We start from the raw sequence: 26,992 nt of genomic DNA, 5'->3' as shown, positions 1-26,992 counted from the left end.
CTCCAAAGCAACTGCATGGATTACTAGAAGATGAGCTGTCTGACATTAGTAAGGTATTTAGTCACTGGGTAAACATCTACTCCAGACTACGTCATGATCGTTTCTGCTCAGAGTTTTCCCTTGAAAAGTCCCCAAATATTTAACAAGCAAGATACAAACTGCTGCTCGTTGGGAGGCACCTAATTCTGTCTGAAACGTGGCACTTCCAAACACAGAATGGTTTGGGTTGGAAGGGACCTTTGAAGGCCATCTAGTCCAAACCCCTTGCCATGAGCAGTGACATCTTCAAATAGATCAGCTTGCTCTGAGCCTTGTCCAGCCTGTCTGTGAATGTTCCCACCACTTCTCTGGGCAACCTCTGCCACCGTTTCACCACTCTCATCACAAAACATTTTTTCCTCATATCTAGTCTGAACCTGCCCTAATGGTTTAAAACCATTACCCCTTGCCTTATTGCTACAAGCCCTACAGAAAGCCTGTCCCCATCTTTAAGTTCCCTCTAAGCATCGAAGCTCAGAGATGCTTTGGCAGGCACGGAGCCCTTGACCCGGTAACACGCCGGGCACCCTCCAAGGGGGAGAGGGGAGCTTGGTGACCAACTCAAACCCCTTTCGGTAAGTGTTAATGATGTCGGGAATGGGCAGGGAAAAGCGTTTAGGGCAGGAGTAACACCTCTCTGACAAGGACCCGCACCTCCGGCGCCCCGCCAAGCCGGCTCCACCCCGCTGCGCCGGGGCCGGGCCGGAGGCAGCGCCCGGGCGGGGACGAGCCAGCCCCGCCGCCCGGGAGGAAGAGGAGGGATTTCACCTGCCCTGCCCGCCCCTCCAGGTGCGAGGTGGAGCAGGAAGCGGCGGCGGCGGCGCCGGAGGGGACCCGCGCCCGCCTCGGCGCCGGGTCCATGCGGGGAGATGGCGGCGGGCCGGGCGCTGGCCGCGCTCCTGGCCGCGCTCCTGGCCGCCTCCGCGCAGCTGCTCCCGCGGGAAGGTAGGGACAGGGACAGGGATGGGCCGGCTCCCCCCACCCCCGGCTCGGTTCCCCATCACCCCCAGCCTGGGCTCAGCTGCCCATCCCCTCCCCACCGCGCCCGAGGGGCTGCCCGGGCCGGGGGGGACCCGCCCGGCGTGCGGCTGAGCCCGGACTCGCCTTAGTTGGCGGCACCGTAGGCGGGAGACTGGTGACTTTGCCTTTATCCCCGTGTCCTGCTGCTGATTTAATGACTCTTAGTTATTGAAAAGAGGCAGGGGTGGTGGTGCGGATGGGATAGAATCGCATCCGTAATGTTTGTGCGGTGGGACATTTCAGTTTCAGTGCTTCTCCTCCGAACGCTCTCTTTTCTTTCTCTTTAACAATGCTAACGAGATATATTTGATCTTTACATCCTCTCTTGGTGGGGTATTGAATATGCAAGTAACTTCACAAAGTCCTTTTCGCCGGAAGCCAAGGGGCAGCTGAATTCTCTGTAAAGAGCAGAAGCTCCTAGGACTGTGTACTGTGTGAGATCGTGCAGTTGCCTGAGCTTTTCAGCAAAGAGAATATTATTTATATAGAGCAATGGGTGAACTGTAGATGCAGGGAAATGGAATGGTTTCTATGCCCATCTGAGTCAGATGGTTTAATGCTCACTACCAGCTCTGCATCTCTTGAAATCCCTGGATGTTTGTTGCAATCCCCTGTATCTAACCCTATGTTCGACCCCAAAAGAATTCCAGCTATGACTACAGGGACAGTGTATGTTGTTTTCCTCAATTTCCAAAGCTGCTTGATTGCAAAAAATGCCCATCCTTAAGACTAAATAGTCTGTTTTACTGCTATCAGTAGTCCTGTTAAAGGCTCTTGAAGTATGAGTTCTTATGTACAAAATAACTGGTGAGTTATTTGCAGTGACTATGAATTACTTAAAGAGTCTGATGTCAAATTTGTGCCTTTTTAATATTTCTATTACCTTTAATTACACTTCTACTGAAGTGGAGATTAGGCCGTTACTATTATAAACAATACACTCTAAATGTTTCCTGTGAAATTGGGCAGCCCTGAGGCTTAAGTTTCAAGCTGTGTCATATTTTAAATAAAATATTTGCATTTAATGTATTGCCTCTGAGTTGAGTGAATAAAAGCAATTTGCCTCTTTAAGTCTCTTCAAAGGAAAAAGAAAGGATATTATGCTGTGGTTAATTGTGTTTTGTTTTCAGAGTAAACAAAAGTTTAAAACCTTAGATGGGTCAGCACTAGAAGCAGAGAAGGTAGACTGTCCAAGGATCCTAGCTTAATCTAGAGGAACTTGGGAGAGAGAGAGCTCGCCAACCACTGGCCTTGCCCTTTGGCAAATCCTGAAGTAGGTCTTTAAAGCAAAGTTAGTAAGAGTGAAGTTGCACAAAACACCACTGATAGACACAGTGGTTTGCTGCCACTGATGGTGGCCCCTCTTCCTACGTCCTTTAGTCCCTTCCTTTCCAGCTGCATGCTTCTGCCTTCTGGTCTGTCTCCTGCACAAGCACTACCACTCCTGCGTGCCAGGTCCTGTGTCATCCTCTCAAACTCTCTAACGTGGTGCCTTCCTCCTCTTTGTGAACCCCCAGTTCCCCAAAAAAGGTGGCTCAGTCTCAGCTACACTGGCAGCATGGGGTGGCAGGCTGAAGGTTGTGATGGTGTGAGTGGGACAGGAGAGGGAAATGGTGCCTTCCCGGGTTTGTTGGCATGTGAGATCTGGTGTGTCCTTCCTTCCAGTGGGAGCTGCAGTTGTTATTGCACAACCAAAACTGTTGGAACATTTCCCTGAGCAAAGGTTTGTCCCGAATGCCCAAGAAAGCTCAGGTTAAGATTTTCCTCTGCACTCCTATGTAGTTTGTAATTTTTAAGGAGTTCTTGTTGCCCTGGTGCTGATATTGGTACTGGCTCTGCTGTTGCTGTGTTTTGGCTGCCTCCCTTTCATTGGTTGCAGCTTTCTCCCTTTCAGCAGGGCTGGGTTTAGCCTGGGTGTACACATGGGGTGTGTATGAGGCACATGTGCCTCTTCTTGGGGAGTCATGATGCCCTGATGGGATGGCTACAAATTTTGGTGTGCCTGTCTCTAAAGCTGTCTCTTGTCATCCTTGATGAAGGTCCTTCTCCTCTCACCCTCACCCTCTCCCTCCACCCTCTCCCTCCACCCTTTCCCAGCAGGAACAGTATTACAGTGATGTTCCTGTAGGAAGGTGTAGGTCAAGCGTGGCTGGTCACATTGTCCTCAGAGGAGCTTGTGGGTTTTCTTGAGATGCAACTTAATGCGTAAATTATCAAATGAAAGATTGGTTCTAACTTATAGCTGGAAAACTACAGAAAGAAGTATTTGGTGTGATAGCTGTGCACAGACGTGGGAGTATGAACAGAGTATTGCTTATCTGACCTTTGAAAATGTGTTTTCCAACTAAAAATGTGTTTCTTTGAGGCACTAATAATGAAGTTAATCAGACTTTTATGCTGTCTATGAAACATAAACAAACGTTTCAGGTTTAAAGTATCCTTATAAATGTGATAAAATCTGCATATATATTCTGGGCTTTATCTTTAAAATGTCATTGTTATAATAAGTGAGTTTAGAGATAGTGCCGTGTTGATTCTTGCTCTACCCTCCAGTTATCTTTTTCTTGGCAACTGACTGATTTGAGTCACACGTCAGTCTTAACATGTAAAGCTGCTTCATTTAATAAAATAAAAAACCCTAAGCTGTTAGCAGGGTCTTTCTGCTGCTCTGACAGAATATAAATAACTGCCCTGTTTGTTCTCCTCTGAAAGTCAGTGGAAACTGGATTATTTCCATTCTGAATCATTCGATTGAGACCTCTCCTTTTAAGACTACAACAATGTACATGTGTTGAAACTTTTTTTTTTGCTTGCCTCATGCCATTATCAGTCTGGAGTGCTAACTTCTTACTCTCTAGAAACTAATGTGTTTATAGTAAATTATTTATAGTGTGTCTCAGTTCTGGTACTACTGCCTTAAATTCTCCACCAGAAAATACCCTTATTTTTTTTTCCCCCACAATTCCAGAACTTTGTGTGTTTGAGATGCTTTTTTTTAAGAGGTGAGCCTTGTCTGTGTGCATTTTTTGTTCATCTATAAGTCTGAAGGGATGTAGAGGTAATGTGAAGGCCTGAGTGGGTGCGTGAGGAGGTGGGAACATGAAAATATTTGAGGATTAATACACTGAGCTGACGTTATTGTCCACAGCAGCACAAATGACCACCAGTTTGAGTGCCCCCCCCACTACAGATCCTCAGCAAGGTTGCGATCTCTGGAGTTGTGTGAATGAAGTTTCTCCAAGAGCTGTACTTTTGGTCCTGGGCTTACTCATATGCTGAACTGGGAACACCAACAAATAGCAGCCTTTTGGCTACAAAGTGGCCCAGGAGAAAAGAAATGGGATGTGGTGAGCCAGCTCCTGAGCCTGGCTCCTTAGGTAGCTGGCGTCTTTTTTGTGCCTGGGGTTGTCATTTGATGCGGTGACTCATCAGCCAAACAATAATTAGGGGAAAACATGCTGAAAAGGATTATTTTTTGGCACTGGCTCACGGCAAAGGACTAGTCAAGGGAGAGACAAGGTGAGAGAATTGGAGTCTGCTGAATCTCATGTCCAGAGTAGCACCATGGACCTGTGACATGGAGGAAATTTTGTTAGCTAGAAGGTTGTCCTCCTCTCATTTTTATTACAATTCTGTGTGTTGTCCTGCTATACTGCAATGAGTTTCTAGATAGAAATCAGGGCTTGCTCTATGAAATAAAGGAAAAACCTTTCCCCTGCCTGATATCAGATATCATTTGGGTCACTTGTGCTCAGGCTTGTTAATTGTTTATAGGAAATATCTTATCTATAAATAATGTTGGAATAGAAAAAAAAAGTAGGAGAAAAATTACTGAAAAATAATCTAACCTCTTGAAATACATAATAGCAGCTGCGGTATTTTCATGAATAAATGTTTCTGGGGTTAGGTTTATTAACGTAGCCCTTATCACCCAGCTTAATTGATATTTATACAGCCATATGTTAAATGAAAAGCTTTGTGATCCACAGCTGCGAACCCCTCAGTCTTAGGCAGAGGCTGAACAACTCTGCACTTAGTGCATTCCAGAAATATTTCAAATATGAAATAGCATGAGGAACCATCCTGTGCTGAGAGCAAAGTCAAGATACTTTTGGCTTTACCTGTGTTAACTAAAGCTATGGGTGACAGGAGCATGGTGTGTTTGCAGATTAGTGTAGATCATGGCTGAGTAGCTCCTTTTTTTTCTTCACCAGTTTCTCTGTATTGATCACATTCTCATTTGCTTTTTGTAGTTGCTGATGGCAAAACATGACCTTCTTCAGGTCCTGGGCAGTGAGAGACGAATGGTAGAGAAGAGCAGTGAATGTGTGTGGAGTTGTACCCCTTTGTGTTGTGGCCAGGGCGGGATCAGTGGTGGTGCTGGGTTATTCCTGGGGCTGTGGGGGAAGCTGGAACTGCTCACCACTGCCATCAGTGGGCTGTGCCGCTGAGCTGACTCTTACAGCAGCCAAGCCCTCCTGCTCTCTTCTGGGTGCTCCCTGGAGCTCTCCCTTTGGATGTTTTCTGGTTTTGGTGTCCTCGGAAGGGTTCCTAGAAAGACTCAGCTGCAACAAAGCATGTGTCAGGCTAGAGGATATGGGGAAAATGGCCTTGGATGCTAGTTTTGATCTAAATGAGCTCTTTTTTGGGCTACTCTCGTAAGCTTCTGTTAAAATATTTTTTTAAATCTGCACCTTTAGTAATTTCTGTAATTTATAAACCTTTGCGTGATTGGGGGAAAGAGTAAAGATGTCACTTTAACAAAGCACTTCCACCAGTTTCTGGGACAGCATCCAACTCACTGATGCTGCTCAGGTGTCTCTATCAAGCCTCAGCTCTGGAGAGGACAACACATCCACTGCAGCACAGGTTGGCTTGTTGGAACCAAACCATTAACCAGTTCCTGAAGAGCAGCTGCTGACTTTTGATGCTCTCTTAGTAGGATTCAGCCAATAGAGCTGGGTCACCATCCCTTGATTCATAAAACTCTTGAATTTCTTGCAGATGTTACCGTACAGTTTCTTCTTGCTTCACATCTGCTTGTGCCACCAGGGCGTGAAGGAAAGGACGTGGGCTGGGCTGTGCTTAGTAAATTGTTGGCTGCTGGTTTTTATGTTAGAGCAACATCTTGAGTTTCTGTATTGGCTGGTGACAGCGGTGGGGATTTGCTGCCTGCACCAAGGCCTGCCTGGTGTGGATGATATTGATGTGGCCTCCTGGAAGACCTTCAGCTGAAGAATTGTGCCATAGTGTCTAGTAGATATGCATTTCAGGTATGTTAGTAAGATCTAGTCTGCCTGTGAGTGTAGATTTTTTAATCTATCTCCTGTACAGGGGACTAGGTCTCTACTTTGCCTGTTCTATTGGACACCTTTTAACAACTATCCACAAGGGTGCAAGGGAGCAGCCTGCTTTGAGCTGTGCCTTTTGATTTCTTGGGGAACAAAGTGAGTGTGGTTACTTGATGTTGGATCAAATTCTTATTTTGGGAGGTACAATAATGCTGGCATTTTGGAGTTGGCTTTGGCTTTTCTGAGTCTCTGGCTGTGAGACATTAGCATAAGGAGAGAGCCAGCTTTGAGGAGTGGAAAGGGATGATCTGGAGTTTCTCAAGAAGTGAGAGACGGCAGGATGTTTAGTGTGGGAGGGATCCCTGATTGCGAAATGTGCTTTTACACCTTTGTTAACCAGAGCCAAGACCGAAGAGCTGCTCAGACATGCTCTGAGATGTTGTCCTCTTGCTGGCTTAAATCAAGGTAGGGATAAAAACTGTGCAAGCAAACACCCCTTTGATCAAGGGAGGCTCTTGCTGGGACCTGTGTGGTGTCAGTGTTCCTCGAGCCAGTGTGACATTTTCTCATCAAGCTGTGCAGACCCATGTGTTGAACATTTTGTACGTTGTATGCAAGCTGGTGGTCAGCTCATAGACGGTGTTTGATGAGCTCTCCATCTCACCTCTACAGAAGCAGCAGCAGCACTTCATATCTGTAAAATAATAGTTAAGAAAAGGCAGCTCAGAGTCAACACTTTTTCCCACTTGTGGTGAAAAATCTTCTTTTAAAAAAATCTATTACGCGAGTTATATGAGTGTCTTAATTATCTTTCTAAAAGGTTCTAGAGAAAGGGGTAGAAGTACAGAAATGTATAGTTGTTTGGGGCTTTCCCCCCAGTTATTTTAAATCTGAAGGGACTTTATGAATTAACTTTTGAGTGAGCAACCTTGTTGGCCTGGGGTGCTGACAGATCTTCTCTGGTGAATTGTGCTGGAATGGCTTGTAACATCACTATGCCAGTAGTGTCTGCCCTTCCTGATGAGGAAAGAAACGTGTGACATCCCGCCTGCTTTGCATCCCCATCCTGGCTATCAGTTTAAACAATCAGTGAAGATTAGGGGGCAGTTCTGTGATGGCTGAGGAATGGGTATGCTCCCCCAGGTGCCCTCTCAAGGTGTGCTTACCATGGCATAATAGCAATTGGCAGCATCTATCTGAAAGAGTTTACAAGCTTTGCAGATTTTATCACTGTAATTTTCTGAGTGATTCCCTTAAAGCAATCCTTTCACAAAATATGGGCCTCATATCCCAGGCAAATGTGGTGTTGGAAGACAGGTCCAAATATGAGGAGATAATCATGTAATGTAGATAATAGTTTACCTTTTAAATGTAAACAGAAAACCTGGTTGGTGTACAAAGTCAAACAGAATTTCAGCAGCTTGCAGCTGAAGAGGAAAGGTTGGCTGCAGTTTGTGATGGTGCTTGTGATCCCCCTTTTGCTGCTCATGGCACTGTTCAGGAGGTGAGAGGAGTCCAGGTGTTTGTTCCTTGACTAACTTTGCTAAGGGCTTGAAGAACGTGAAGGCAGTCACCTGGATTACATTGCGGGTGACACTGGAGGATTGAATGATGCTTGGGCAATTGGGTGCTGCAGCTGAACAAGAGAGTTGGACTCAAATTGTGAAAGAAGTTGTTAATAACACAGGTGCAAAACAACTGAGTTGGCAAAGCAGGGAGATGTTTACTCTTTCAAATATTTTTTGACGTGTTTTTGGCCAATTTGAGTGAACCGTGCAGTGAATTGTGTTGGAGGTGATGCACCACCACACTGAGTTATTGTGTTGTACCCCTTGCTTCCCACCCCCTTGCCATGACTCTTGCAGCAGGTTATGTGTCGTGGAATAACCTCAGCAGGCTCTGAGTGTACCTGCAGGTCAGCATCCCTGCATGGGCTCGCAGGAGGCAGTGAGCGTGCAGCAGAGCCTGCCAAGCTGTAGAGGCACACAGCATCCCTGTGCTCTCCTTGTTCCGAGCTGGTGGCACGATACACTGCAGGGAAAACGAGCCTGTTCTCTGCAGAGGTGTGTTGGTTGTGTGGGTTCAGATCCCCCTGGGGCAGAACAGAGGTTTGGATACAGGTATTTCCTAATCGGAGCAAGTGTTGTTGCTACTCGTCTTGCACAGCAGCCCGGCTCCTCCAGCTCATGAATGGGGTCTGAGTCAGCTCTGTCCAACTGGATTTCGGTAAAAATGGCTGTCATGGAACAAGCCCGTGATTTAACCGGAATGAGCAAACCAACAGTTTGTGTACATAATTCTGGGATAAATTAACATCTGGGATTTTTCTGTGGTTTTGTTTTCTTGGTCTGTCTGGGGCTTTTTTGATTGTTTTAATCCATCCAGTCAAGTCATGTGAAACAATGCATAGATCTTTGTGGGTAAATTACTGCAATAAAATGCAGCTGTCAAGCCAAAACTAGTTGGACTCTGTTCTAGCTCCTGCTTTGTGTAGCAAGGCATTTTACCTAGCCATAAAAATTGCTGTTCTGCCAAGTCCTTTGCTTGTGCATACTTACACACACTCTCTGTGGGTGCCACTGCCCTGACTACTCGCCAGCTGTCTTCTACATTGCACCCACTCTTGTACAGGAAAAATGTCCTTTTGACATTTATACGTACATGTTACAATAACTATGAGATTGTCAGATGCAAACACAGTGAATAAATTTAGGCTCAACTCTCCGGAGTAATCGAACTTGTTTTACACTATGCAGTTTGCTTCTAACCCCAGTGGGAGAGCTCTGAGCAGTAACACAGAAGTTTGGAAATATCGTACTGTTGAGAAAAAGCTGTGCTTGTGCAGAGAGGGGCATTACTCTAGTGATAGAGGGATGCTATGATGACACAACTCTCATGAAGGCACATTCTGAACTGAGAATGAGCAGTAGAAAAATCCAGTTGTGAAAGGGAGGGTGCAGATTGAGATAAGGGCAATTGATGAAATATCCAAGGGAGGCTGCAAAGCTGTAATTGCTTAGAGGAAGAAAGAATAGGATGAGATCAGCTGTCTGCATCAGCTATGAACCAGCTCGGGATTGGAGGCTTTACCTCCAACTGAACGATTTCATTGTTGTATAGACAGAGATGAGATGCAGCTTGGCAATGCTTCCTCTTGTTGGTTTGGATATCCTGTGTGTCATCCCTGTGAAGCAGCAATAAGGCATAGAAATTGCTGCTTTTCAAGAAGTGTGTCCAGTTACTGGTAATCCTAATAAAAAGGCATGCAGTGCGAGTCATAGACAAAGACAGAGCAGTGTGAATCATGAGTAGACTCACGCGTCTTCATAAAAGCTCTCCAATAAAGGTGCTCTTTAAGTAGTCTCTCTACCGTGCTGCTCATGTGTGGCTGTAGTTAGGAGGGTTTTAGCCATTTGTTCATTTATTTTTAGTGACTTTGGGATCACTGGATATACTTTCTGCATGATTCTTTTATTCTTCTTTTCCTATTAGATTTGATAGTCTAATGTAGCTTAGCACACCCCTAGCAGCTGGCTGCTGTTGGCATCACAGCACCGTGCTCTTATTTCTTGGCCAAAATTATTGTCTGTGGATTTTCATCTGTGCAAGCTGTTTGTTTATGTGCTAAAGGTGTCTGTTCTCCTGAGGGCTTCTAGCAGGCAACTTTGCTGGCCTAATTTGGTATAGATCTGCATCATTGTTGGCTACTGCTGTGATGATATATTGATCGTTGAAAACATTTCTGTGATTTTGGGCAGGTCCTATTTAGGAAAGCTGAGGAATGGGACAAATCTATGCTGGAAAACTATATTTAGCTGACAAATATCTGATATTCTTGCAGAGGGATCAAGTGAAGAACGATCATGAAGTCAGCAGGAGGAGGGGGAAGGAGGGGAAAAAAGTCCAGGCAGCAGAATTTGGGTCTTTCCAGGGTTGGGGAAGATGATACTTTGTTTTGAGCCCTTGTAGGAATGCTTTGCTTATTTCAAAATGTTGAAAATTTCTGTTCCTTGGTTTCAGCTCAGGGTGTGTATTTGTTTTGATTTAAAACTAGTCATGTGCTTAAAGCTATGCTTAAACTTAATCTTCATGACTAAAAATTAGAGCCATGTGCCAGCATGTGGTGCAGGAGTGCTGGCTGTTGGTGGTCCTGGACCCTGTCCTGCCAGGTTTGCCGTATGGCTCTGCTGTCCCAGGGATGGGGAAAGGAACAGTGATAACTGTTTGACCAGAGAGTTAGGAACAGACTTTTCAGTAATATTTATAAACTTACAAGATGACTATGACAATTACCATGTGCAAGAAAGAAGTCTCTTTTGTCCATAGTTATTAATTATTTGGTTTATGCTGTTAACGCTTCATAGCTGGGTGACTTAAACATCGGCAAAATGATGAGCATCATGGTCAAAGGTATTTTGTGCACTTAGTGTTATAAATAAAGACCCCAAGAGAACCCAAAAAGAATCCAGTGGTATGGGAAATAAAACTCTGGGCTAGGTTGGAAGTAGTTGTTTCACTTTCTCTTCCGGAGACTGCTTCCTCTTGAAGAATGAGGAAGAGCAGTGCTGACTGCTTGCTTGGCTTTACTCTCTTCTTTTCCCCACCCCATGGACATTGCCCCTGCAATTGTCCCCTGTGTGCTTTGAAGGTCATTGCACAGGCAGCTCCCAGGCTACACCATCATCTTTTTTATTTCCTCGGGAAAATCCATACTGAAAACCTCTGCAAAAGCATTTCTAAGGCAGAAACCCAGATGTAAAGTGTGCCAGCTATTGGAAGAGGCAGGAGAATTCAGTGTAGGCTCTCAGGTCAGAGAACTGCCCCAGCACTGAAAAGCTGTAGGAAAGTTACTCAGTGACCAGGTACTCACTAATGGTATTAGAGGGTTGGTAAACTTGTGTTTAAAAATATGTGCTGCAATTTGGCAAGCCTTGTGGTGTTTAAGATTTTCATTTAAAACCTTTGATCCTGGAGGCAAATAGGTAGGGCAGTTTCAAGGACTTGCTAAGTCTGTTGACCCCAAGATTGTGTAGAAAAGCTAGAAAGGCTGCAAAAAAGCTCAAGTCCAACAAAACTCAGATAAACACGATGGGCTCTGTTTTTGAGTACTCTATTCCCCTACCAGTGGGATTTTTGATGCCTGGTGTTGGCAAACCTGGAGCAGTAATGTTTCCAGTGGCAGGGACGGACCATGCCAACTGCTCAGTCCCCAGGGCTTTTGCAAAGCATTGCAGTGAAAGTCTGGCCCTGCAAAACCATGAGATTCCTGTAAAAATTAGGTTTTTTAACCTCTCTTCAATAGAACAGATGGTTTTTGTGTGAAATTGAGTCACTAATGTAATAAGCTGCTTTCAGCAGCTGCGCTGACTGAGGTTTTGAGCTGGGTGGGTTTTTCTGTTGAGGGTCTCTGGTGTGCTCGTGTGCCATTAGAGGGCTCTGCTGATCAAGGGTTCCCATGGTGTGTTCAGCCTCGCTCCCCACAACCCCACCTGGTGAGTCCCTGCATGTCTGGGCTCTGACCAGCATCCTTATCCCCCCTGCACCAGCAGCAGCTGACATGGACCAGACTGGTGCTTGAGGGATGCTGAGCAGTTGGACAGAGCCTGGGGCATCCTGCGCATGTGTGTGAGCCAGCTGCTTTCCTACACCTTCCTGACGTGCTGCCTGGTAATTGGAATGGCTTCACGGGCTCCTTCAGGGCGCTGCTCTGCTGGGTTTGCCAGTGTAAATCTTCCTTCATTGAGGTTAATGAGTAAGAAGATTCCCAGCCTGGCATACGGGCAGAGCTTTGTCTGGCAGCCCTGTGTGATGTTCCACTCAAGGAAGAAATGTTTTTGAACTGAACTTGGGGTATCTTTATTTCTAGATCTCTTAAGAATTTTATATGTGTGATTTTTTTTCGTATACACTGAAAGCACAAGTGCTGTAGACACTGTGATTCTATCTTCCACACACTGAAATAAGGAAGGGAGAACAGTGAAAACAAGCAGCAGAAAACTAACTGACTGACCTTCTTCAGATTTTCACCTGGGGCTGGGGTATGGTTAACTTCATTGCAAACTTGACTTATTTTGGCCAGGGCTGGGCTCAATATTTGCTAAGCATCCACATGAGGTTAATAATAGTCATGTTGGATGTCCAGTCAGTGCTCCCTGGTGTCTTATGTTGTGTGTATATTTTTAGAAGACAGTCAGGTTTTAATTTTTTTGATAAACTATTTTTTCATGAAGCCCTTTTTTTTTTTTTTTTGATAAAATAAGAGTATTCAACTAGCAGTTTATTCAGTGGCTCTAGTACTTCCTGTGAGAGCTGCTCCTGCATCTGGCAGTACTTGAGGATAGGTTGAAATCTGTGAAGTATTTCCCAAAAGCTGTGAATCAATGATGGTTGTGTCAGAGATGGAGAGGAGGTGTCCAAGCACACACAGTCTGTTTCAGGCCACCAGATGCCTTCTGTGGTGGTGAGGGGCACTGCACAGGCATCCTGTACCTTCAGGGAATGAGTTGTGAAGGGTGGGGAGGGTGAGAGAGGGCCATGACTGCACATAAATATATCTGTTGGTATGTGCTTTTGGTATTGCTGGAATACCTCATCTGGCCTGCAGTAATTGTTGAGTTGTACCCAGATATTCACCTGTTATCGTTGTTTGTGCTTAAAGTTGAAGCTCGTTTTTTGTTTTGGCTGCTGAATAAACTTCCTGAATTGAGTCATGACTTGATGGGTGCCTTCAGAAATGAAGCAGGCTGTGTGAAAACAGACTGAAAAGAAAAATCACAAGAACAAAAATTTGAAAGAATAGCTGAGCTACTTTTTAAGTGTGAAATAAATGACACTGGTGAGGGTAAACTGGAGCAGAACTGATTCTGCACAAATTCCCTGTATACCTCTCCTGGGCACATGCAGCAAGCGTGTTTTCATGTTGTCTGTGCTGGAAGAGAGAAGGTGTTTTCCATTGGTACGACACCAGAGGCTCCTGAGAATGTAGATGCTAATATACCCTTGGACACTGTGGCATCTGTGGGGCTGTGTGGAGAGCCTGGTGTTATTCATATGTGCTAATAACAAAACACCTCTATTCTATATATTTTTTCTTTCTTAGCTTCCTTTACGATCTCTCTTCATAAAGTGGACAACACCACAGTTACAATTAAACTGAGACCCGGTGTTTCACCAAGCTGTCGAATTCGCATTAAAAATGTCATCAGGTCTGACCTCAAGATAAAGTCTGGGGAGAATGTGACTTTTACCTTCACCTGTAGTACTCCAGAGAAGTATTTCATCATGGAAATTCAGAAAAATATTGGTAAGATACAGATTTTTTAATTTTTCCCCAGAGGTAATTTTCTTCCAGTAAAACCGCATGCTCTTTTTCCTGCTACTGTATTAAGGTATCTGCCATAATCTTAGGTAAGAAGAAATCTCTGAGCACTGATAAAAAACCTTGAATTACTGCTACTACTATGCAAGCTAAAGAAGTCTGTATTGCAGGTGGCAGAATTAGTGTTGACTTGGCTGTGTTGGAAACAGCTAGATGGCAGTTTGTTGCATCAGTTCCATGCTGCCTTTCTTTTTCCCACAATTTATAAACCCATCCAAGAATATTTTTACTCCTGTCAAAAGCCTCTGAACACTTATGATAATATATTATGTATTTGATGAACAGCTTGATTGTGCCTATAAGGACAACAGAAACATTGAAGACCTGCACATGTTTCTTTATATTTAATGAATATTATTGAAGTCAAGAAACTGTAAGTTCAGAAGTGTAACTAAAGCTGCTTCTGCTTTGAATGTTATCCCTGGAGTATGTACTCCTTAACGGCATGAACATGTGCTACTTGTCATCTAGATCCCAAACTTCATTGAGTATTCAGTCTTTAATAACATCTTCATTATTTTTGGGGTGATGTTCAAGGATAATTCTCTTCATGTTTTGGAATTTTATTCATATGATTCATGCAGATAGTAACACTCACTATAGCTCATATATTTGCAAGACACACTTGTGGTATTTCTGCTTTTAAGTTAAAGCCTAGATATGGATTAAAGTATACTTATTTTGAGTGTCAATCAATTGTTTGGATTTTTCAGGTAAAAGTTTTTTTGGTTCCCCCCAGAATCCTGCAGTGGCAGTTCTTGTTGTTCATCTGGGCACCAAGGGAACAAAAACACAGTTCATGGCAAGCAGTAAGAAATTTAATGATGAATGATTTGCCAGGAACTCTCTGGGGGAGATGGGATAAAATGGATTCTCTAGACCTGTGATTTCCAGCTCACTTGGCACTGCATTTCTCCTTTTTCCCCATTCAGACTCTACCCTATTCACTAAATACCTTCTAAATTCTTCAGCAAACAAGGCGGAATGCTAGAGACAATGAATCCCTTCTGTTAGTCAGCCTGACTAAAGCAGGTTTATCCTGTCTATTCTATGGGCTGGGAGTCCTGTTTGGAGACAAGCTGTGACCATGTGACAGGAGTGTCTTTCAGTGCACGTAGAAGAAAACTTAAGTACAACATAAAAATTGTGCTAATAGCAAGGAAGGGGAAGTATCAAACTCCCCATTTAATGGAATGCTTTCCAGAGTGTATCACAGCTCTTCTCTCTCTGCCTTCAGACTGTGTGTCAGGCCCATGTCCCTTTGGAGATGTTCATCTTTACCCACTGGGCCTACCTCGCCTTAACAGGACTTACATCTGGGATGTGAAGGCAAGTACAAAAGCTGGACTTGAGCTAAAATTTTCTACCCCATGGCTAAGACAGATTGAACCAGGAGAGATGTGCCCAGACTCCATTAGCTACAACATCAACAGCTGTATTGATAAGGCCACGGTCAACATTGGCACCTTCTGCAGGAATGGCTCCGTGTCTCGCGTCAAGTTGCTGGGAGGAGTTATCATGTCCCTGCACCTCCCGTGGCACTCACTTCTCACCACCTCAGGCTTCAACATAGCCAACAGGGCTTCCATAAAACGTGAGTACGGAGTACTGCAACTGCCTCCTGCAGATTGCAGCAAAATTTACTTCAACCTTTCTTCACAGTTACCCTTCCAGATTTGATGCTGCTTCCACTTCATCTTTTCTGGGAACTACTGTTGTATGATTTTTGGTTTGGTTAGATGGTGCTCTTCTGGAGTCAAAATATCTTAGTTTGGTTGATTGTTAATTATGAAAACTGTTCTGTTTCTGGTTTTGGTGCACATTAATCATTTTAAATCTCTTTAAACTTCCTAAAACTTAAACATACCTGCTTTCTTGGTTTTGTGTGGTTTTGGCTAGATGAGACTAGGTAGTATAATTAGAATGAGCCAGAGAGTTTTTTACTGGTTGCAGTGTGTAGTGTAGTCTTGTTTATTTTTGAAAAAAGCTTCTTTAACTTCTGGAGCCTCAAACCAATGCCTCTCTTCAAGAGAGGAGTGTGGGAAAAGGGAAGCAGTGCATGGGAGGCACATGAGGCTGCTCAAATACATTTATCTGTTTCAACCTGCACAGTAACATAAACTGTTGTGTAATAATCTTCCTAAAACACCTGGAATATTATACAGCAATCAGTGGGTTACTTTGTGATCTCATGACAAATCTTGCTCTGTACTTGAATTCTAGTGCTGTTGCTATCAGTTATAAAAGAAACCTGGTCCAGGTTCAAGCTACTGGAACATGAGTGTTTTGTAATTCCTGGCACTCCTCACAGCTGCACATCATCACTGGAGCCCTAGAGTGGGACCATAATCTCTATGTACCCAACTTCACACTGCCGAGAGTTATCCCAGGATAAAGTGTCTTATACAGCCTGCACAGTTCACATTTGTGTTTTATTATACCTATTTGTGGCTCTTTGCTGGTGTGCTTTTGTTAGACTTAGGAGGTTTTTGTAAAGAGAGCTACATGCTGCTATAAAAGCTTGCCTCTTTTGTTTCCCAAAACCCAGTGAAGCAGAAGTAGTTATCAGGTTGAGTGTTTGCTCTTGAAAAGCCAGGCACAGGAATTAGGATCTTGCCTCTCCCGATAATAAAGGCTTGTCTGTCTATGTCCTTGAAAGGCTAACCTGCTAAACTGAAAATGCACTGTTAATATATTCCTTACCTTTGCTGTAATTGAAGACAAAAGAATCAGCTCAAGTATATGTTTTAGTCTGAGTGTTTTGTAATAACCTAACCTGTAGTTGGAGTGGGTGATCTCACTGTCAAAATGAAAATTCTCTGCTTCTGGAGTGCTGGATATGCCAGTGTGTCTTCAGTAATTGGAATTTGTTTGTTATGTTGTGGTTCCCTCCCTGTTTTAGGGTTGTGCATTATTGAATCCACTTTGAAGGGGGAGTCTTCAATCACCCTGATGTCCCCTAACTACCCGCTGGGCTTTCCAGAAGACGAGCTCATGACGTGGCAGTTTGTGATTCCTTCCAACATGAGAGCAAGCGTGTTCTTCCACAACTACAGCCTCTCCAACTGTGAAAGGAAGGAGGAGAGGGTGGAGTACTACATCCCGGGCTCCCCCAGCAACCCGGAGGTGTTCAAGCTGAGTGACAGCCAGCCTGCCAATATTGCTGGCAGTTTCAACATGTCCCTCCAGGGCTGTGATCAGGATGCCCAGAACCCGGGCATCCTTCGCCTGCTCTTCCAAGTCGTTGTTCAGCTCCCGCAGGTTGATGAGAGTAAGTACCTGCCTGCTCCTTTTGTTGCTTTTGCTTACAGATATCTGGACTGAGCACCACCAGGGAGAGAAATACTCTTTTGTCTTTCGTCTCTCTCTGAGTTTAAGGAGGTTGCCAAGCAACACTGAGGCCTGTTTTACTGCCCTACCACTGGCCACCAGTACAGCAAGGCAAGCAGCGATGCTGAAATTTGCAATTTGCAATGGAGTATTAAGTGCTGTTGTATTTTTTACACTGTAACTTCTAAATGGAGACTCCTTTCCCTTTCCAGCACCTGAATTGTGTAATTGAAAACTGCCTTTAACAGTTTTGCTTTCAGACATAAGACTCAACATTTTAAAGATCATTCTTAAAATGTGAGCCCAGTTTTCTGCTCCCTACACGAGCAGTTGCACTTAACGAGGTGAAACCCACTGTCATGGTAGGTAGCAAGATCTGTGGCATTAACTGGTGAAACGAGAGATGTAAAATTGTCTCCATATTACTAATGGCATCAATGTGCATCTTTCCGTCCTTTCCTCCTTCCTTGGAGTTTTATTTTACTTCCTAGAGAAGGTTGAACAAGTGTGAAGAAGTCACATTAAACACAAAAGTTCAGTAAAATATTCCACTAATAATATTCCCTACATATTTGGATGTTCTTCATTCTTTGGATTTCTTTCTCTACACTGAGAAAATAATTTTTTGTTTGTTTGTTTGTTTTCTAGCCCAAAATTCAGATTGGTGTAGCACAATGACTTGTAATACCAGAGCATTTCTCTAAAAACAGAAATAAAAGGCCTGTCTAGGTAATGAGCCATGGAGTTAGTGATTTAGCCTCTCACTTCGCAGCTCTGAGCTCAGTTCAAGGTGGAGGTTGATAATCAAGGTTCACTCACTGCAGGGGAGCAGGTGGAGGAAAGTCCAGACTTGACTGCCACTGTGTCAGCACCTACTTAGAGGCTTTCTAAGTAATTTTAGAGAGAATAAGGTTTGAATGGCTTGTGCCCTGAAGTCACATATCCAAAAAGGATCTGTAGCATCTCACTGTTACAATTCTTTGTTCTTTGTCTGTCTAGCCTGGCTCCACTTATGAACAGCAAATCCTCACAGAATTGTTGTTAACAAAGTCGTGTTTGCTTACATTTACTGTGTGTTGCATCTTGGAAGCTAGACAGAATGAAAACATTATATTCAGTTAATCAGCTTTATCTCCCTTCTATTTTGGAAAGCAGAGAGAATTTTAATATATTTATGGCCGGTAGACAAGATGATAATCACCTAAAAAATTAAAAACAGGTTGTCATTCTGTGAATGAAATGCAAGTAATAAACCACTTGAATTTGAGGGACAACAGTGGTTTCTGTAGGGATTTTATAGAATTCCATGATTGATTTTGTAGTTATGTAAGTTCCATCAAAGATTCAAATTCAGCCCTCAGGTTGCCAACTGCAACATTGCTCTTATTAAAAATGCATTGGTATCTGCATATTCTCAAAGCTTCCCAAACATTTGGGTATTCCACAGCTGTCTGTGGTGCTTGTCATTAAATAAGAAGAAAATACAGCTCTTTCCAGTCACAATAACTTCTTGATCTAACTCTTCCTGTGTTTAGCTGCTGCAGGAAAAAACATTCTGTAAAATTATAACCTTGTGGTAGGAGTCCTAGGTTATGTGCTTGGTTGTGCCAACGACTTGGATAATTGCATTTGACCACTTGCCTTTTTGTGTGCCTGATTTCCCACACAGGAGAAAGCTATTTTATTCACCTTTTGTGTAGGACTTTGAGTTCTGTAGCTAAAGCTAAAACCTGAAAATGAAGAGTAGTAATAGAGTATGTGTGTGTATGTGTGTATACAAGTACACTGCTTTTTCGCCCCGTCCTTTGTAGAATCATTGAATGGTTTGGGTTGGAAAGAACCTTAAAGTTCATCCAGTTCTAAACTTCCCTGCCATGGGCAGGGACACCTTCCACTAGACCACCTTGCTTTCTTTGACATAAGAGAGAGGTGCCTTATTAACAGCACCAGGATGTTGTGTGGATCCAAAAATCTATCTTTCCACGTGATAGTCAATCTTTATGAACTACACTTGCATTTTTTTCTCTTTCCTTCTATTTTCTCCTTCCAGATGTTCCGAGTATTTGCTGTAACAGCTGCTCATATAATGGGGTGCGAAGAGGCGAAGGAAGTTCTGGTTCACACTGTGCTTCTTGCCTGTAATTGCTCTGGGGTGTTTTTTGTTGCAGATGTCACCCATTTGGTCGACCTGAGCAAGGAGAAGAACATGACTGTGACAATACACTTGGAAGGGTGGCCCAGCCAGATCCCCCTCGTGTCTGAACCTGTATGCCTGATCTGCAAGGATCCTCGCACCTGCGACCGTGCCTTGACTTTAGTCTCTGGTGCTGTCTACAGGATCTCGTTCCTGTGCAAGGACCTGTCCCGCCTGAGGATCACGGCTGAAAAAGGCATAGGTATTACAAAAGTGCCTTAATGCTGGTTCTTAGGGAGTGCTTTTGCATGTTTTTCCCCAGGGGTCAGCCACACCTTCTCCCTCACTTTGGCTTTAAATGGATTGATGTTGCAAACGAGGTGTTGGCCAGCTGGGAGATGGGTACAATGAATCTGGAGGTGACCTTGTTCAGTACATCGTTCTACCTTTAAGAACAGAAACTTCGTGGCTGTTCCTAGAAGGGGAGAGGTAGAAGTCGCCTAAGAATCTTCTCACTGCAGATTATGGAAACAGAGCCAGAGAGCCATCAATCTGCCCATGAAAATGCAGGAACAAGGTTGCCATCAGGAGTGCATCTTGTGCTGCTTGTGTGTCCCCTTGATGTGGGATTTTCCCAAATGCTTTCAACTAAGGATAGAAAAGAGATTTAAAGTATCCATACCTTGACTAGTCTGCAACAGTGTCCCAGTCAGCAGGTATATCTTGAGCGAGGGACTTGGAATCTGTTTCTGTTTGTTTCTTTGGTGTCCAGCACCTGTAAAATAAAGCTCTTTAAGTGCAAATAGTACACGTTTGGGTAAAGGTTACTAAGACTGGATATTTTCTTAGGTAGATGTTTATCTGGGTCTGTAATGCAAACCTGACAGTACTCTGTGTGTGCCCAGGTATTTCCTCTGCAAGAAATACCCAACCCTTGGGATTTTGTTTTTGTTTTTGCAGGCTGTATGGATATTCGTTGGTGTCAGAGGAAGGTCTATTCCCTTTCAGTGCCCAAGGCTATTACCCAATTGCCAATTCAACTGCATAAGTTCATCTGGAAGCTCTTGGCTACCGATCTGATCAACGTAGAAATTACGTCTCCGACCTTGAAACTTCAGCAACACATCCCAGAGCAGAAGTGCAACACGAGCTACAGTTACAGCATTGTTAGTGCCACCCCAGAGACTGAGCTCAATATTGGTATATTCTGTCCTGGTGGCTCTATTGAAAAGATTCAGATGAGGAATAATATCACCATATCCTTAAAAACCTTTGGTAAAAGATTCATCAATGAGTCTATCCCTCAGGATCTGAAAATGTCTTTTGTGCCACATATTAAAGGTAAGGTAGTGGGTTTTATACTACTTTGTTGTACAGTGATAGATCTCTCAATAAGCTTATTAAAGCACATATGGTTAAACAGAAATTAAGAGTTCAATTCTTTAGCAGTGGCTCTAGGACTAGACTCTAGAATCAGTCTTTATCTGAACCAGTGATGTGGTTTATTTCGGGAAGAGAGAAGGAGCTTTGTATTCCAGGTAGTGGATTGTTGATTGTGGGAAATTCTGCAGGTATATCTGTGTTTATTGTGATAACACTGATGTGGAAAAGGACAATAATTATCAAAACTAAGTTTTCGTGTCTTTTTTGCCTTCGCTGCAGATGAGTGCACATTCACTGTGAGTCCAAATCCAAAAGCTAAAGTTTACTTGCAGACTCCCAACTGGCATTATGGTTTACCTCCTTACATTTCCATATCCTGGTTCATCATTGTGCCCAGCAAGCAAACTGCCCGCCTCGGCTTCTCCAAGGACCGCATGGGCATTGCCTGTGAGACGGGCCGTGCCTTCATCAACGTAAAGGAGGAGACTCTGGGAGCAGAGGAGACCGTGCGCCGCGAGGACGAGCTCCTGCCTCAGCCCCGAAATATGTATCACAACTTCTGGGTGAACATCTCCAACTGTAAACCTGTGGATAAGACACAGCTGACCTTGCAGTTCTGGGTGACTTTTGCTGATAAGCAGATAGGTGAGTCCTGTAACGTCATGGTGGTTTGTTTTCTGCTTGTATCCTTGCTTTCCCTTGGGGTAACAGTAGTGGATGGTGGTCCTCCTTAGATGTGGGTAGTTTGTGAGATTCCTGCCTTTGAAAACGTCTGTCCCTCAAAAACTCCCTGGAGTTTCAGCTGGGTACTTCTAGGAGCTCGGGAGGAAGAAGGGGTTTTAATGTGGTATGGTTTTTTGGGAGTGGGAGGTGTGTTTCCGAGTTTTCTTTCAGTAACACAAGCATTGCAGGGATCAGGGTAGTAAGACTAGATTTCATTTTTTAAAAAGTTTTAATTTAGATTTTTTAATTGGAGATAACAGACAGAATTTATAATAAGATCAAGTGATGTTTTTCCCTTCCAGGGTCACAGACCTGGTGAACAACTTGGGATTTGATTATGCAAACTTATTCATCCAAGTAGTCCTCACTTTATGTTAGCAGTTCAATCAGTCTCATTGTTCACATGAGCAAGAAATCCTCCCTAGGACAGGTCTGACCATTTAATGGAGATTGGGCCCTGACTGCTAGCAGCAAATTCTACATTCTTGTTCTCTTTCATCTCCTTGAAACATAAACAGTTTTTTAAAAAAAAGATGAGGGGGCATTTTTAGGCTAGGCTTTGCTTATGTAAATTTGCTTCACATTTGCACTTTCTAATTTTTTGATCTTTTTTTTCCCCCGTTTTTTTAATGTATACTTCTTTTAAAGCATGAAGCATTTTTCTTTGCTCACGCATAGACTTTCCTAATAAATTTTATGATTCCTAGATAACCCCAGGTCAACACAACCTGTGTATTTCAGAGGAAAGGATGGTTTTGAGGGGAAGATGTGGAAATGTTACTGTTTCTTCTTTTGAGTCTTTCTCTGTTTCTTTCTGTGGTTTCATCTCTTCCTTGCCTATTCAGCCAGAGATCTGTGAGGTGCTGGGGTAAGTTTAGCAGTGCATGAGCTGTATCAAATTCTTTGAGGTGGGTTGGTTGGTTGATTTGGTTATGTTCCACTGCCAGTAGCAAGAATTTGCTGTTGCTTGGCCTCCAACCTCTTGGAAATGGCTTGTGTTGTCCTGTGGCGAGCATGGTTTGGGAACTCCTGCTCTGCAGGCAGCTGCTATGCTTAGAAGCTCTTGGAAGGGGTTCAAACCCAGACAGATTTCAGGAGAAAGCTGGGTGTTCTTCTGCTCAGTGTCCTTGTTCCTTGTCTGTTTGCAGACCTTGGAATCATACTTGCTGTGGTGGCCGGCGCTGGAGTTCTCACAGCGATTGGACTGACTGTGTGCTGTGTTAAGAAGAAGTAAGTTCATAATTCAGGATGTGTAACTTAGCAGTTCAAGAAGGCTTTTTGGGAGAACTGCTGGGCCCTCTGTTTCACAGGTTGATACAGATCCCTTGAACCAGGGTCTAAAGCATGAGGTCTGTAGTGTGACCCCCAGGAATGCTTCTTCACTCTAAATTGACTGACTTTAAGAACACAGCAGTCACATTACTTCAACCTGCAGAGCAGTGCTTACCTTGGCCTTAGGTGCAGGCTTTTGGCTGTACTGTGAGTCAGGTGTTGGTTGGACCTCCTCAGCAGTCCCTGCCACATGAAATCCCAGTGAATGTGGCCGGTGCATGCATGGCATTCTGCTCAAGTCTTTGTTCAAACAAGATGTGAGCTCACACAGATACACTAATTCTTTCATCCACACAGCCTCCAGCAACTCCTGGAGTCTGCACATCAAGTGGGAGCATTTTTCTCTGAGATGAGCCCTTGGGGAGAGAAGTGGGTTTTGCAAAGCTTATGTGCAAAACATAAAAACATAAAAATAAAAAATTACGTTTTTACTCATACAAGCAGAGTCTGAAGTCACTGATAGCCTGGGCTCTCTGATACATGTATGCTCAGTGCTGTCAGGGTGGTTGGGTCCTGAAGCTGTAGAGCTGGAATGAATTTATGCAATATGGTGACTTGTGCAGTTAGGGGCACATTTTCCTGCCACACAGGAAAGACTTTACAAGTAGAGGCTTAAAAGTCTTCAGTTCAGCCTTTGTTCTTTCCAATTTAGGGACAGTCACTCAGGAAAGCATAACAAAGAAAAGTCCATTTGACTTTCATTTTGACCCACTATCTTGTCTTCAGTAACACTCAGCCTTGTTTTTGTGAGGATCTAATGGTCTCTGGGTCTTATTAATGCCAGTGGATGTTGTGGGACTCGGTACAGTGCACAGCCAGGATCCCAGTGCTAGGGACACCATTGGAGTTAATCTTGCAAACTTCAGGATCAGCAGAGCAACAGTGGGTAACCAAATAGTGTGAAGTTATTTTCTGCTCTGTTGAAAAAGCATGTCCAGTCTCAAGAGTTATTTTTCCCAAAACTGTGAGTAAAGCCTTTAATCCAGGTAGGCTGCCTGACACTGTGTGGCTGGGATGAGTGAACAGAAGCTGTTGTTCTTGAGTTCCAGCACACCAGACGTGTTGTTTCTGACCTGTTAACAATTTCAACTCTGTAACAGGAAGAAGAAAACCCAGAATCCCATGGTGGGAGTGTACAATGCTAATGTGAATACCCAGATGCCTGGAAAAAAAGGCTTATTTCGGAAAGGGAGGCAAAACAATGAGTCTCATGTCTATGCAGTTATTGATGATGCTATGGTCTATGGACACTTGCTGAAGGAGTCCAATGGCTCAGTTGCTCCAGAAGTTGATGTGTACCGGCCTTTTGATGGACCCATTGGTAGCTTGCCGCCTTCTCCACCTCCATTCTCCTTCAGAAAAGACATTAAACGCTCTTCTAACACCGAGGAGGAGCCTCCACCCCTGACGGACACAGACCAAGACACTTACACATTTGCTCATCAGAAATCAGGGCAATCAAAGGACAGTGGAGATGCAAATGAAAAGGATAAGGGAGATACAAGCGTGTCCTTGCTGGAAAATAAGGAACAGGATGGTTTAGTGGAGTAATTTTATGCCAGGTATAGCAGTTTCCTGTGGAAACACAGGTGTAAGGACAGTGGCCTAGGAGAAAAACATACTGAAGGGGAATGTTATTTTTAAATATGTTTTTATGGTGTTTTGTTTCGTGTGTGTGTTTTCAGTTGGTTTTTGTCTTGGTTTTTTTTTTTTTTGTTTTTTTTTTAACTTCAGCTGTTGATAGCTTTCAGTTTTACGGTGAACACCTAGCAAACTCAATACCAGTCAGGACTCTCCAGGACTGGTTGTGAAACAGGTGCCAAAGGTATGCTTCTGCTTTTTACTTTAAAGGCATCAGGAAGAGTTAATTCCTAACCACCAACTTAAAACTGTGGCCACTGACAGTGGGGAGAGTGTTCTGTCCAGTATTTCCTCCTCTCACAAGCCATTATTTTTCTGAGTGTTGGTTGGTGACTCCTAGAAGATGCAGACTGCATCACTGTCTCAAGGCAGCTCCAGGTTGCACGTCTCAGCCATCTGCTAATATCTGACCAAAGGTGGGGACACTGTCCTTTCCATCACTTGCAGCTTGAAAACCCATCATATTTTGCATGCCCGTGGCTATGTGAGTGTAGTGAAAGACCAAGAATGCTGCCTAGAAGAGTTCTGTGCCTGTAAATCTGTGTGATCATTTGAGCTTGGGCTCTTCTCCTTCAGAAGATAAGTTATGGGTTTTCTCTAATTTTTGACTGATGTTCTATTTGGATTGCACCATGTGAGCTTACACCAAAGACTATTTTCTTTGCTCTTTTACAAAAACAGTTTCAAAAGTCTAAACCAATTTGTGCTCTGTTCAGGTGCCTGTGACATTCACATTTTACTAATACCTTGCACTTTTGGTTCAAGTGAGAGTAAGGATTCAATAAAGAAATAATGATGTGGTCCTTTAGCTCTTTACTAGTGCTTTTCACTTCACCTGTTACATAAGGTTTAAAATACAGGGTAAAGAAAATTGTTTGCAGTAGTTGGTGTCTCTTAAATGCGAAGAATAAACCCGTAAGAAAAGCCTAGATGTTTTAAATTTTTTTTGTGTATCAGTCTGAATTTAGCAACCATGTTGTTGTGATGGTGGGGACAGTTCTTGACTTCTGGCAGAACTTACACTTCAGTTGTCTAGCTGCCCCTGAAAGGCATCTCTTGAAATCCGGGGAATAAAGGTCTCATTTTAAGTGCTGTAGTTAGCATGCCCCCAGTTTCTGTGCCTTTTACAACACGAGGGTCAGATCCTTGTGGCTATATGAATGAAGTTTCCTTTTATATACAAACATCTGTCTTGTCCAGGTGTAGTTTACTGAGGATGTTTGCAATTTTGTGTGCAGCACTAGACTCAACGACTGGAGAATTTCTCTCCAAATATCTTATGGTGACTGTTTCTTGCCTAGAGATACACAGAGGTTACATGAAACTTTTAGACAAGTGTTGCATGCAGTAATGTTAAACATATAATAATATTTTAAATGGAACTGTCTTTATTAGAAACCTTACTGTTTACATTCCATAAAAATGTGGATTTCTTCCTGTATTAAATATGCTGGCATTGCTCACTGACTATTTATTTGGTCAAGTGTTTGTATTTAACAGTGTGTACCATTATACTGCTTGGACCACTAGAAGATTCAGTAAAAAGTCATACCTGACTGTGTTTGCTGTAGTATATATCAAAACACATGCCAGCTAAAAGTGCCTTTTAGTTGTTCCAGGTATCTTCCTGCTCATTTTTATCACTTTTAATATGGAAACGTGTATTCCTCCACCTCTGGCTACTCACTGGGATCACATATTTCAAAGTGTACTGGGTCATTTTGATGTCATTTGAGAACTTGAAAAGATTTCTGCAATGCTGGTATCAGTTTTTCTCAGGTAACTGAATTGCCAAAACCATTTTCTGTCAGAGTAGTCCAGTTGTGCATTTGTCTGGTCAACATTTCTCAGTTCTGTTTTATTGAAAAGTAATTAAGTCTGTAAAAGAAATTCAAGGCTTTCTCATCCCTCCAGCTCAATTTCTGCAGTTCCTTAGATGAAATTTTTAGTTTATGTTCCTTCTAACCAACTGAAGAAAGCATAATGGAGGTTGGGCTTTTGTTCACCTCTTGATCCTTGAGAATATGATTCTTATTGACTGATACTTTTATGTATTCTATTTTAACTCAGCTTTCTGTGTGGCAATATAAACCTTAGTTTACAGATGTCTTCAGTCTGAGGCTGACTTTCACTGTGCTTATTTGGTATATTTAAAGAAAGAGTTCAAGCACAGATTTCAGTTTGCTTTACAGTAAGAGAAAGTTGTGACTTAATTTTTTTTTTTTTTTTTAAGAAATAACTAAATTATAATGCTACTGCCAACTGGACTAACTAATGTATCTCCTGTGTGTGAACTCAGGCTGAACTATTTTGATGTCTGCCTGTTGGTGGCTATGCCATCACCTTAGACAATAGAAAGGGGTTTCTAGGGAACCTGGTTTCCTGGGATAATAAACTGCTGTCTGTGCATGTCCTTATTCTTGCATAGCCAGTGATATGCTGTTAATGACTGTTTTTAAAGGCATGTGTTCAGATCATTGAGGAGAAGGGTTGTAAAATATTTCTGGATTTCATATAAAAATAAACAGTTCAGGGGCTTCTCAGTAGGATCGAGATGTTTGTAATTTATTCATGCCCAACTGGCACATACAATTGAATTCAAAATTAATTTCTTTTCAGGGATAATAGCACATTTTATGAACAGTCCTTCAGCCCAGCAGTGACCCTTATGAAAATGTGTGAAGCCTATTTTTTTCTAAATAAAAGTTCATGGAATCAATA

The 26,992-nt window shown here is 43.2% G+C and overlaps 1 protein-coding gene across 1 annotated transcript; it reads left to right on the top strand.

Moving 5' to 3' along the window:
* Positions 1 to 806: 806 nt before the first annotated feature.
* Positions 807 to 26,992, top strand: CDCP1 (CUB domain containing protein 1). Its single transcript, XM_069007537.1, has 9 exons — positions 807 to 984; positions 13,450 to 13,653; positions 14,966 to 15,322; positions 16,631 to 16,999; positions 19,227 to 19,454; positions 20,153 to 20,533; positions 20,855 to 21,220; positions 22,447 to 22,528; positions 23,731 to 26,992. The coding sequence occupies exons 1-9, from the start codon at positions 909 to 911 to the stop codon at positions 24,179 to 24,181; spliced, it is 2,514 nt and encodes an 837-aa protein (XP_068863638.1). The 5' UTR covers positions 807 to 908; the 3' UTR covers positions 24,182 to 26,992.

The sequence above is a fragment of the Aphelocoma coerulescens genome, chromosome 2 (assembly GCF_041296385.1).
Source record: "Aphelocoma coerulescens isolate FSJ_1873_10779 chromosome 2, UR_Acoe_1.0, whole genome shotgun sequence".
In the NCBI taxonomy this organism is placed as follows: domain Eukaryota; kingdom Metazoa; phylum Chordata; class Aves; order Passeriformes; family Corvidae; genus Aphelocoma; species Aphelocoma coerulescens.
Note: the sequence above shows the minus strand (reverse complement) of the source record. Positions and strands in the feature narration are given on the sequence as shown.